This window comes from Myiozetetes cayanensis, unplaced genomic scaffold, assembly GCF_022539395.1.
Source record: "Myiozetetes cayanensis isolate MyiCay16 unplaced genomic scaffold, myiCay2020 scf495, whole genome shotgun sequence".
Lineage (NCBI taxonomy): Eukaryota > Metazoa > Chordata > Aves > Passeriformes > Tyrannidae > Myiozetetes > Myiozetetes cayanensis.
In genome coordinates, this window is record NW_026087737.1 from 1 (window position 1) to 12103 (window position 12103).

Genomic DNA, 12103 nt, shown 5'->3' on the forward strand with positions numbered 1-12103 from the left:
GGTTGGGTGTTGAGGTTGGGTTGAGTTGGGGTTGGGCTGAGTTGAATTGAGGGTTGGGTTGAGTTGGGGTTTGGGTTGATGGTTGGGTTGAGGTTGAATTGAGGTTGGGTTGAGTTGGGCTTAGGGATGGTTGGGTTGGGGGTTGATGGGTTGGGTTGGGGGTTGAGGGTTGGGTTGAGTTGGGGGTTGGGTTGATGGTTGATGGTTGGGTTGGGGGTTGAATTGAGGGTTGGGTTGATGGTTGATGGTTGGGTTGGGGGTTGAATTGAGGGTTGGGTTGATGGTTGATGGTTGGGTTGGGGGTTGAATTGAGGGTTGGGTTGAGGATTGGGTTGGGGGTTGGGTTGAGTTGGGGTTGAGTTGAGGGTTGAGTTGGAGGTTGAGGGTTGGGTTGGGTTGGGGGTTGGGTTGAGTTGAGGGTTGAGTTGAGGGTTGAGTTGGGGGTTGAGGGTTGGGTTGGAGGTTCGGTTGAGGGTTGGGTTGATGGTTGGGTTGGAGTTTGGGTTGATGGTTGTGGGTTGTGTTGAGGGTTGGGTTGAGTTGAGTTGAGGGTTGAATTGAGAGTTGGGTTGATGGTTGGGAGTTGCGGGTTGAGGGTTGGGTTGAGTTGGGGGTTGGGTTGATGGTTGGGTTGAGGGTTGAGTTATTAAATTAAGAGAATCCTCCCAAAACCGGGAAAACCCTCCCAAAACCGGGAAAACTCTCCTAAAATTAGGAGAACTCTCCCAAAACCAGGAAAACCCTCCCAAAACCAGGAAAACCCTCCCAAAACTGGGAAAACCCTCCCAAAAGTAGGAAAACTTTCCCAAAACTGGGAAAACCCTTCTTAAAATTAAGAGAACTCTCCCAAAATTTGGAAAACCCTCCCAAACTTGGGAAAACCCTCCCAAAAGTGGTAAAACCCTTCTTAAAATTAAAAGAACCCTCCCAAAACTGGGAAAACTCTTCTTAAAATTAAGAGAACTCTCCCAAACTTGGGAAAACCCTCCCAAAACCAGGAAAACCCTCCCAAAACCGGGGAAAACCCTCCCAAAATTTGGAAAGCCCACCCAAAAGCGTGGGCTGAGCGCCGTGCCCGTGTCCCCAGGCGGGCCGTTCGGCGCCAGGCCATCCGGCACCCCACGCGCATCGACAAGGAGCGGGGGCCCACCAAGGCCACCACCACCAAGCTGGTGTACCACATCTTCGACACCTTCTTCTCGGAGCAGATCGAGAAGGACGAGCGCGAGGAGGACAAGGAGAACTCCACCAAGCGCCGGCGCTGCGGCGTCTGCGAGGTGCCGGTGCCGGTGCCGCTGGTGGGAGGGGGTGGTGGGGCCGTCCCACGGGGAGGTCACATCCCTGGAGATGGGGGGTTTTTTTGGGGGGAGGGTGGTGGTGGTGGTTGGGCTTGGAGGGGTTTTCCAACCTTGGTTAAGCAAAATTGGTCAAGGACCTTCGTCCACCTCCTGTCCTGGGTTGGGCTGGTCGGGCTTGGAGAGCTTTTCCAACCTTGGTCAGCATCAACCTCTTGTCCTGGGTTGGACTGGTTGGGCTTGGAGGTCAATCCCAACCTTGGTCAACCAAATTAACCTATCCTGGGTTGGACTGGTCAGTCCTGAAGGTCAATCCCAACCTTGACCAACCAAATTTACTCATCCTGGGGTTCAGTGGTGGATCTTGAAGGTCAATCCCAACCTTGACCAACCAAATTAACCCCTCCTGGGTTGGACTGGTCGGTCCTAAAGGTCAATCCCAACCTTGACCAACCAACCCCACCCATCCTGGGGTGTATCTTGGAGGTCAATCCCAACCTTGACCAACCAAATTACCCCATCCTGGGGTTCAATGGTGGATCTTGAAGGTCAATCCCAACCCTGACCAACCAAATTAACCCCTCCTGGGTTGGACTGGTCGGTCTTGAAGGTCAATCCCAACCTTGACCAACCAAATTAACCCCTCCTGGGTTGGACTGGTTGGTCTTGAAGGTCAGTCCCAACCTTGATCAGCATCAACCTCCTGTCCTGGCTTGGACTGGTCGGTCCTGAAGGTCAATCCCAACCTTGACCAACCAACCCCACCCATCCTGGGGTTCAATGGTGGATCTTGGGGGTCAATCCCAACCTTGACCAACCAAATTAACCCCTCCTGGGTTGGACTGGTTGGTTTGAAGGTCAATCCCAACCTTGATCAGCATCAACCTCCTGTCCTGGGTTGGACTGGTTGGTCTTGGGGGTCAATCCCAACCTTGACCAATCAACCCCACCCCTCCTGGTGTTCAATGTTGGGATCTCAAAGTTCAACCCCAACCACCCCAGTCACTCCCTGGGTCCCTCCCAGAGGCCCCACCCCGCTCCCTGGTGGGGGTGACACCGTGACAGCCTCACCCCCACCCCCCCTGTGCCCACCCCAGGTGTGCCAACAGCCCGAGTGTGGCAAGTGCAAGGCCTGCCAGAACATGGTGAAGTTCGGGGGCAGCGGGAGGAGCAAGCAGGCCTGCCTGCAGAGGAGGTGACCATGTCCCACCCCCCAACATCCCATCCCCTTGTCCCCCTCCCTGGGGGGCTCTCTGGTGACTTTCCCACCCCCAATCCGTGCCCAGGTGTCCCAACACTGGCCGTGAGGAGGCAGATGAGGACGAGGAGGTCGACGACAACGTCCCCGAGGTGCCCTCGCCCAAGAAGATGCTCCAGGGCAGGAAGAAGAAGCAGAACAAGAGTCGGATCTGCTGGGTGGGGGAGCCCGTCAAGGTGAGGCCAGAGGTGGATTTTGTGGGTGGGGGAGTCCTTAAAGGTGAGGGAACCCCATCCAGGTGAGGGAACCCCATCCAGGTGACACCAGAGGTGGATTTTGTGGGTGGGGGAGCCCATAAAGGTGAGGGAACCCATCCAGGTGAGACCAAACTAAGGGGAACCCATCAAAGGTGAGAGAACATCTCCAGGTGAGGGAACCCCATCCAGGTGACACCAAAGGTGGATCTCATGGGTGAGGGAACCCATCCAGGTGACAGAGCCCATCCAGGAGGGAGAGCCCACCCAGACCAGGCCAGGCAGGACCCCCCTTTCCTCCTCCTGACCCCCCTTTCCCCCCCCAGAGGGATGGCAAGAAGGATTACTACCAGCGCGTCTGCATCGACTCGGAGACGCTGGAGGTCGGCGACTGCGTCTCCGTCAGCCCCGACGACCCCACCAAGCCCCTCTACCTGGCCAGGTGGGTGCCCCTCCCTCTCCCCCCTACCCAGGGGACATTTCTGGATGTCCCCAAGTTCCTGTCCCCCTCCCCAGGGTGACAGCCATGTGGGAGGACAGCAGCGGGCAGATGTTCCACGCGCACTGGTTCTGCCCGGGCTCGGACACGGTGCTGGGGGCCACCTCGGACCCTCTGGAGCTCTTCCTGGTGGACGAGTGCGAGGACATGCAGCTCTCCTACATCCACGGCAAGGTCAACGTGGTCTACAAGGCGCCCTCCGAGAGCTGGGCCATGGAGGTGGGTGAGGGTCGTGGTGGTGATGATGGTGATGGTGATGATGGTGATGGTGATGGTGATGGTGATGATCCCCCCCACACCCTGAACACGAGCCCAGGTGGGACAAGAGGGATGGTGGATCATGGCATGGATCGGGATCGGTGGGAACACGAGCAGGGAAGGGATTCTTGGGCTGTTCTCAGCCAAACCTCGGGTTTTGTGTCCAGTTTTGGGTCCTTCAGGTCCAGTTTTGGGTCCTTCAGGTCAGTTTTGAGTCCCTTTTTGAGCTTTGTGTCCAGTTTTGAGGAATATTTTGGTGGGAGTTCCTGGGGTCTGCATTTTCCTCCTCATCTCCCTCGGGTGACATCCTTGATCATTTTTGTTCTATCCATTGTTCTGATCATCCAGGTTTGAAGAAAACCTTTGACTCTAGACCTACTTTACCTATTCCAAATGTCTACCTTGGCTCCTCTGGATGATTTTTATGTGTGTTGAGTTCTTTGTTCAGTGTTTGTTGTGGTTCCTTTAGGGTCCAATGCTCCTAATACAGAACAAAACCTTCTTTTAAAAGTCCAACTTACAGTGAATGAAATACAGGGGGTAAGGGTGGGTTTAGAGGATAAAATTAACCCTTTTTTGAGCGGCACTGAGGGCGATGATCCCATAACCACATCAGGGCTCGGTGGTCTCGGAACTCCCTTCCAACCCCCCCCTTAAAATTCCACCATCCCAACATCCCAAACTCTGATCCCCCTCCCCATTTTTGGCAGCAGGGAGGGCAGGACATGGAGGTGAAGGCGGTGGAGGACGACGGCAGCACCTACTTCTACCAGCTGTGGTACGACCAGGAGTACGCGCGCTTCGAGAGCCCGCCCGACGCCCGCCCCGCCGACGACAACAAGTACAAGTGAGGCACAAACCCTTCCTTTTATTTATTTTATTTATAATTTTATTTATAAAATGCCCTAAAAGGCAGGTGTATTAAGAAAAAAAAAAGGTATTTAGAGATGAGGGGTTTTATGGCTTTAAAAGAGTGAGGTGGTGATTGAGAGGTTGGGAAGTCCTTCAAGCTGTTGCTGGGAAAAGTAATTGTATATTAAAATGTGTAATTGTATATATAATTAAAAATATATACGTTTATATAATTTATATATATATTTATATATATAATTAAATATATATAAAAATATATAATTAGATATAATTAATAATTATATATTAAAATATATAATTATATATAATTAAATATATATTTATGTATAATTTGTATGTATATTTATATATAATTAATTATATATATAATATATAATTATGTATAATTAATAATTATATATTAAAATATATAATTATATATAATTAAATATATATTTATATATAATTTATATATATTTATATATATACTTAAAAATATATAAAATATATAATTATATACATAATTAATAATTATATATTAAAATATATTAAAAATAATAATATATTATAATATATAATATAATTAATAATAAAATAATAATAAAATATTATTACTATTATTACTATTAAAAATAATAATAGTAATAGTAATAATAATAATTTATTTATAAGGATATAAAATAAGGAGATAAGGATATAAGATAAGGAGATAAGGATATAAGATAAGGAGATAAGGATATAAGGATATAAGATAAGGAGATAAAGATATAAGATAAGGAGATAAGGATATAAGATAAGGAGATAAGGATATAAGATAAGGAGATAAGGATATAAAATAAGGATATAAAGATATAAGATAAGGAGATAATGATATAAGATAAGGAGATAATGATATAAGATAAGGAGATAAGGCTATAAGATAAGGAGATATGGATATAAGATAAGGAGATAAAGATATAAGATAAGGAGATAATGATATAAGATAAGGAGATAAGGCTATAAGATAAGGAGATAAGGATATAAGATAATTTTGTAATTTTGCCTTCAGAAAACCCCTTTTTTTTTTTTTATTTTTTTCTGATTTTTTCCCTACCCAAACCCTTTTAAAATCCTTCTTGCTGCAGGTTCTGCCTGAGCTGCGCCCGCCTGGACGAGGTGAGGCACAAGGAGATCCCCAGGGTGGCCGAGCCCTTGGGGGAGGAGGACGGGAAGATTTTTTACGGCTCGGCCACCAAGAACGGCGTCCGCTACCGCGTGGGGGACGGGGTCTACCTCCTGCCCGAGGCCTTCTCCTTCAGGTTGGTGGGGAAAAATAAATCCCAAAAGGCTGTGGGGTTTGGGGGGGAAAAGGTGGAGGTTTGGGGTGGTGGATCGGAGGGGTAAATGGGGAGGGGGAGGGTGGAAAGTGGCGAAGATGGGGGGGAAGTGGAGGGGGTTGGTGTGAAGAGGAGGGGGTTGATGTGAAAATGAGGGGGTTCTTGTGAAAATGAGGGTGTTCTTGTAAAAAGGAGGGTGTTCCTGTGAAAAGGAGGTTTTTTAACCCAACCCCAAAAAATGAGGGTGTTCCTATAAAAATTGAGGTTTTTTAACCCAACCCCAAAAAATGAGGGTGTTCCTGTAAAAATGGAAGTGTTCCTATAAAAATGAGGGTGTTCCTATAAAAATGGAGGTTTTTTAACCCAACCCCAAAAAATGAGGGTGTTGCTGTAAAGGTGAAGGTGTTCCTGTAAAAAGGAAGGTGTTCCTATAAAAATGAGGGTGTTCCTGTAAAAATGAGGGTGTTTCATATAAAAATGGAGGTTTTTTAACCCAACCCCAAAAAATGAGGGTGTTCCTATAAAAATGAGGGTGTCCCTATGGAAATGAGGGTGTTCCTGTAAAAATGAGGGTGTTCCTATAAAAATGAGGGTGTTCCTGTAAAAATGAGGGTGTTCCTATAAAAATGAGGGTGTCCCTGTAAAAATGAGGGTGTTCCTATAAAAGTGAGGGTGTTCCTGTAAAAATGAGGGTGTTCCTATAAAGATGAGGGTGTTCCTATAAAAAGGAGGGTGTTCCTGTAAAAATGGAAGTGTTTCTATAAAAATGAGGGTGTTCCTATAAAAGTGAGGGTGTTCCTATGAAAAGGAGGGTGTTCCTGTAAAAGGAGGGTGTTCTTGTAAAAAGGAGGGTGTTCCTATAAAAATGAGGGTGTTCCTGTAAAAATGAGGGTGTTCCTATAAAAAAGAGAGTGTTCCTATAAAAATGAGGGTGTTCCTATGAAAATGAGGGTGTTTCTATAAAGGTGAAGGTGTTCCTGTAAAAATGAGGGTGTTCTTGTAAAAATGAGGGTGTTCCTTTAAAAATTGAGATCTGGATTCATCCCTGAGGGTCCAAATTCGTCCCTGAGGGTCTGGATTTGTCCCTGAGGGTCTGGATTTGTCCCTGAGGGTCTGGATTTGTCCCTGAGGGTCTGGATTTGTCCTTGAGGGTCTGGATTTGTCTCTGAGGGTCTGGATTTGTCCCTGAGGGTCTGGATTTGTCCCTGAGGGTCTGGATTTGTCCCTGAGGGTCTGGATTTGTCCCTGAGGGTCTGGACTTGTCCTTGAGGGTCTGGATTTGTCCTTGAGGGTCTGGATTTGTCCCTGAAGGTCTGGATTCGTCCCTGAGGGTCTGAATTTGTCCTTGAGGGTCTGAATTTGTCCCTGAGGGTCTGGATTTGTCTCTGAGGGTCTGGATTTGTCCCTGAGGGTCTGGATTTGTCCCTGAGGGTCTGGACTCGTCCCTGAGGGTCTGGACTTGTCCCTGAGGGTCTGGATTTGTCCCTGAGGCTCCGGATTTGTCCCTGAGGGTCCAAATCTGTCCCTTGTGACGCCCCCACCACCCTTTTCGTGTCGGATACCTCAACATTCCACCCCTAAAGGATTCGGGGACTCAACCCAAGAGGGGGTTGTGTTATTTTTTTGTGGTTTTTTTACCTTTTCCCCTGTTTTTCCCCCGATTTCCCAGCGTGAAACCGGCCAGCCCGGCCAAGAGGCCCAAGAAGGAGGCGGTGGACGAGGATTTTGTATTTTTTTGACCATTTTCCCCCTGTTTTTCCCCCGATTTCCCAGCGTCAAACCGGCCAGCCCGGCCAAGAGGCCCAAGAAGGAGGCGGTGGACGAGGATTTTGTATTTTTTTTTACCTTTTCCCCCTGTTTTTCCCCCGATTTCCCAGCGTGAAACCGGCCAGCCCGGCCAAGAGGCCCAAGAAGGAGGCGGTGGACGAGGATTTTGTATTTTTTTTTTACCTTTTCCCCCTGTTTTTCCCCCAATTTCCCAGCGTGAAACCGGCCAGCCCGGCCAAGAGGCCCAAGAAGGAGGCGGTGGACGAGGATTTTGTATTTTTTTGACCATTTTCCCTTGTTTTTCCCCGATTTCCCAGCGTCAAACCGCCAGCCCGGCCAAGAGGCCCAAGAAGGAGGCGGTGGACGAGGATTTTGTATTTTTTTGACCATTTTCCCCCTGTTTTTCCCCCGATTTCCCAGCGTGAAACCGGCCAGCCCGGCCAAGAGGCCCAAGAAGGAGGCGGTGGACGAGATTTTGTATTTTTTGACCATTTTCCCCTGTTTTTCCCCCAATTTCCCAGCGTGAAACCGCCAGCCCGGCCAAGAGGCCCAAGAAGGAGGCGGTGGACGAGGATTTTGTATTTTTTTTGACCATTTTCCCTCTGTTTTTCCCCCGATTTCCCAGCGTGAAACCGGCCAGCCCGGCCAAGAGGCCCAAGAAGGAGGCGGTGGACGAGGATTTTGTATTTTTTTGACCATTTTCCCCTTGTTTTTCTCCCGATTTCCCAGCGTCAAACCGGCCAGCCCGGCCAAGAGGCCCAAGAAGGAGGCGGTGGACGAGGATTTTGTATTTTTTGACCATTTTCCCCTGTTTTCCCCCATTTCCCAGCGTGAAACCGCCAGCCCGGCCAAGAGGCCCAAGAAGGAGGCGGTGGACGAGATTTTGTATTTTTTGACCATTTTCCCTTGTTTTTCCCGATTTCCCAGCGTGAGAAACCGGCCAGCCCGGCCAAGAGGCCCAAGAAGGAGGCGGTGGACGAGGATTTTGTATTTTTTACCATTTTCCCCTGTTTTCCCCCATTTCCCAGCGTGAAACCGGCCAGCCCGGCCAAGAGGCCCAAGAAGGAGGCGGTGGACGAGGATTTTGTATTTTTTTACCTTTTCCCCTGTTTTCCCCGATTTCCCAGCGTGAAACCGGCCAGCCCGGCCAAGAGGCCCAAGAAGGAGGCGGTGGACGAGGATTTTGTATTTTTTTTTACCATTTTCCCCCTGTTTTTCCCCCGATTTCCCAGCGTGAAACCGGCCAGCCCGGCCAAGAGGCCCAAGAAGGAGGCGGTGGACGAGGATTTTGTATTTTTTTTACCATTTTCCCCTTGTTTTTCCCCCGATTTTCAGCGTGAAACCGGCCAGCCCGGCCAAGAGGCCCAAGAAGGAGGCAGTGGACGAGGATTTTGTATTTTTTTTACCTTTTCCCTCTGTTTTTCCCCGATTTCCCAGCGTGAAACCGGCCAGCCCGGCCAAGAGGCCCAAGAAGGAGGCGGTGGACGAGGATTTTGTATTTTTTTTGACCATTTTCCCCTTGTTTTTCCCCCGATTTCCCAGCGTCAAACCGGCCAGCCCGGCCAAGAGGCCCAAGAAGGAGGCTGTGGACGAGGATTTTGTATTTTTTACCTTTTCCCTTGTTTTCCCAGTTTTCAGCGTGAAACCGGCCAGCCCGGCCAAGAGGCCCAAGAAGGAGGCTGTGGACGAGGAGCTGCACCCCGAGCACTACAGGAAATACTCGGAGTACATCAAGGGCAGCAACCTGGACGCCCCCGAGCCCTTCCGCGTGGGGAGGATCAAGGGCATCTTCTGCAGCCTCCGCAGCAACGGCAAACCCAACGAGGCCGACATCAAGATCAGCGTCTACAAGTTCTACAGGTGAGATGGGGTGGAGATTCCAAGGGGTTTTGGGGGGTTGAGTTGTTGGAGGGTCCAAAAAAATGGGGAAATCCTCCCAAAATGGGTGAGGGTTTGGGCAGAGCTGGGAATTGGAGACTCAGCCGACGTCGAGATCAACATCTACAAGTTCTACAGGTGAGATGGGGGGATTTACAGGGATTTTGGGGGCTGAGTGGTTGGAGGGTCCAAAAAAATGGGGAAATCCTCCCAAAATGGGTGGGGGTTTGGGCAGAGCTGGGAATTGGAGACTCAGCTGACGTCAAGATCAACATCTACAAGTTCTACAGGTGAGATGGGGGGAGAATTTACAGAGGTTTTGGGGGGTTGAGTGGTTGGAGGGTCCAAAAAAATGGGGAAATCCTCCCAGAATGGGTGAGGTTTGGGCTCTGATGTGAGCAGAGCTGGGAATTGGAGACTCAGCTGACGTCAAGATCAACATCTACAAGTTCTACAGGTGAGATGGGGGGGATTTCCAGGGATTTTGGGGGGCTGGGAAAGCTCTGAGTGGTTGGAGGGGTCCAAAGAAATGGGGAAATCCTCCCAAAATTGTTGAGGTTTGGGCTCTGGTGTGAGCAGAGCTGGGAATTGGAGACTCAGCTGACGTCAAGATCAACGTCTACAAGTTCTACAGGTGAGATGGGGGGAGATTCCAAGGGGTTTTGGGGGGTTGAGTGGTTGGAGGGTCCAAAAAAATGGGGAAATCCTCCCAAAATGAGTGAGGGTTTGGGCAGAGCTGGGAATTGGAGACTCAGCCGACGTCAAGATCAGCATCTACAAGTTCTACAGGTGAGATGGGGGTGGAATTTACAGGGATTTTGGGGGCTGGGAAAGCTCTGAGTGGTTGGAGGAGTCCAAAAAAATGGGGAAATCCTCCCAGAATTAATGAGGTTTGGGCTCTGGTGTGAACAGAGCTGGGAATTGGAGACTCAGCTGACGTCAAGATCAACGTCTACAAGTTCTACAGGTGAGATGGGAGGGGATTCCAAGGGGTTTTGGGGGGCTGAGTCAATTGGAGGGTCCAAAAAATTGGGGAAATCCTCCCAAAATGGGTGAGGGTTTGGGCAGAGCTGGGAATTGGAGACTCAGCTGATGTCAAGATCAACAAGTTCTACAGGTGAGATGGGGTGGAATTTACAGAGGTTTTGGGGGGTTGAGTTATTGGAGGGTCCAAAAAAATGGGGAACTCCTCCCAGAATTAATGAGGTTTGGGCTCTGTTGTGAGCAGAGCTGGGAATTGGAGACTCAGCCGACGTCAAGATCAGCGTCTACAAGTTCTACAGGTGAGATGGGGGGGGATTCCAAGAGGTTTTGGGGGGCTGAGTCATTGGAGGGTCCAAAAAAATGGGGAGGTCCTCCAAAAATTGACGAGGGTTTGGGCAGAGCTGGGAATTGGAGACTCAGCTGACGTCGAGATCAACATCTACAAGTTCTACAGGTGAGATGGGAGGGAGATTCCAAGGGGTTTTGGGGTTTTTTTTGGGATATCTTGGGATTTCTTTCGAACCCCTTCTTTGTCATTAACCCCCCTAAAACCCCCCCTTTTTTGGGGTCGCCCCTTTGAACCTCTGAGGAAAAACCTGACAGAGCTGATACCAGTGGGACATTTTCCCCTTCCTAATCCCAGGGATGTGGGGTTTTTTTTGGGATTTCTTTGGAACCCCTTCTTTGTCATTAACCCCCCTAAACCCCCCCTTTTTTTTGGGGGTCACCCCTGGGAACTTCCAGGAAAAAACACGGACGGAACCGACTCCAACAGGACATTTTCCCCCTTCCCTTAATCCCAGGAATGAGGGTTTTTTTTTTGGGATATCTTGGGATTTCTTTGGAGCCCCTTCTTTGTCATTAACCCCCCTAAACCCCCCCTCTTTGGGGGTCACCCCTTTGAACCTCCGGAGGAAAAAACACTGACAGAGCTGATACCAGTGGGACATTTTCCCCTTCCTAATCCCAGGAATGTGGGGTTTTTTTTGGGATTTCTTTGGAACCCCTTCTTTGTCATTAACCCCCCTAAACCCCCCTTTTTTTTGGGGGGTCACCCCTGGGAACCTCCAGGAAAAAACACGGATGGAACCAACTCCAACGGGACATTTTCCCCTCCCTTAATCCCATCGATTTGGGGGTTTTTTTTGGGATATCTTGGGATTTCTTTGGAACCCCTTCTTTGTCATTAACCCCCCTAAACCCCCTCATTTTTTGGGGTCACCCCTCTGAACCTCTGAGGAAAAACCTGACAGAGCTGATACCAGTGGGACATTTTCCCCTTCCTAATCCCAGGAATGTGGGGGTTTTTTTGGGATTTCTTTGGAACCCCTTTTTTATCATTAACCCCCTAAACCCCCTCATTTTTTGGGGTCACCCCTGGGAACCTCCAGGAAAAAACAAGGACGGAGCCAACTCCAACAGGACATTTTCCTCTCCCTTAATCCCAGGAATGAGGGTTTTTTTTTTGGGATATCTTGGGATTTCTTTGGAGCCCCTTCTTTGTCATTAACCCCCCTAAACCCCCTCATTTTTTGGGGGTCACCCCTGGGAACCTCCAGGAAAAAACACGGACAGAGCCGACTCTCACAGGACATTTTCCTCTTCCCTTAATCCCAGGGATTTGGGGGTTTTTTGGGATTTCTTTGGAACCCCTTCTTTGTCATTAACCCCCCTAAACCCCCTCATTTTTTGGGGTCACCCCTTTGAACCTCCAGGAAAAAACACGGACGGAACCAACTCCAACAGGACATTTTCCCCCTTCCCTTAATCCCAGGAATATGGGAGTTTTTCTTGGATATCTT

The 12103-nt window shown here is 49.2% G+C and overlaps 1 protein-coding gene across 1 annotated transcript in view; it reads left to right on the forward strand.

Moving 5' to 3' along the window:
• Positions 1-920: 920 nt before the first annotated feature.
• Positions 921-12103, forward strand: part of LOC126648355 (DNA (cytosine-5)-methyltransferase 1-like) — a gene marked incomplete at its 5' end in the record, with an annotated part of 33520 nt that continues 22337 nt past the window's right edge. The window contains 8 exons of the mRNA XM_050331174.1: positions 921-1277; positions 2393-2490; positions 2582-2729; positions 3074-3189; positions 3264-3465; positions 4218-4351; positions 5481-5654; positions 9078-9299. Of these exons, the coding sequence (XP_050187131.1) occupies positions 921-1277; positions 2393-2490; positions 2582-2729; positions 3074-3189; positions 3264-3465; positions 4218-4351; positions 5481-5654; positions 9078-9299 (1451 nt within the window). The remainder of the gene's footprint in view (positions 1278-2392; positions 2491-2581; positions 2730-3073; positions 3190-3263; positions 3466-4217; positions 4352-5480; positions 5655-9077; positions 9300-12103) is intronic.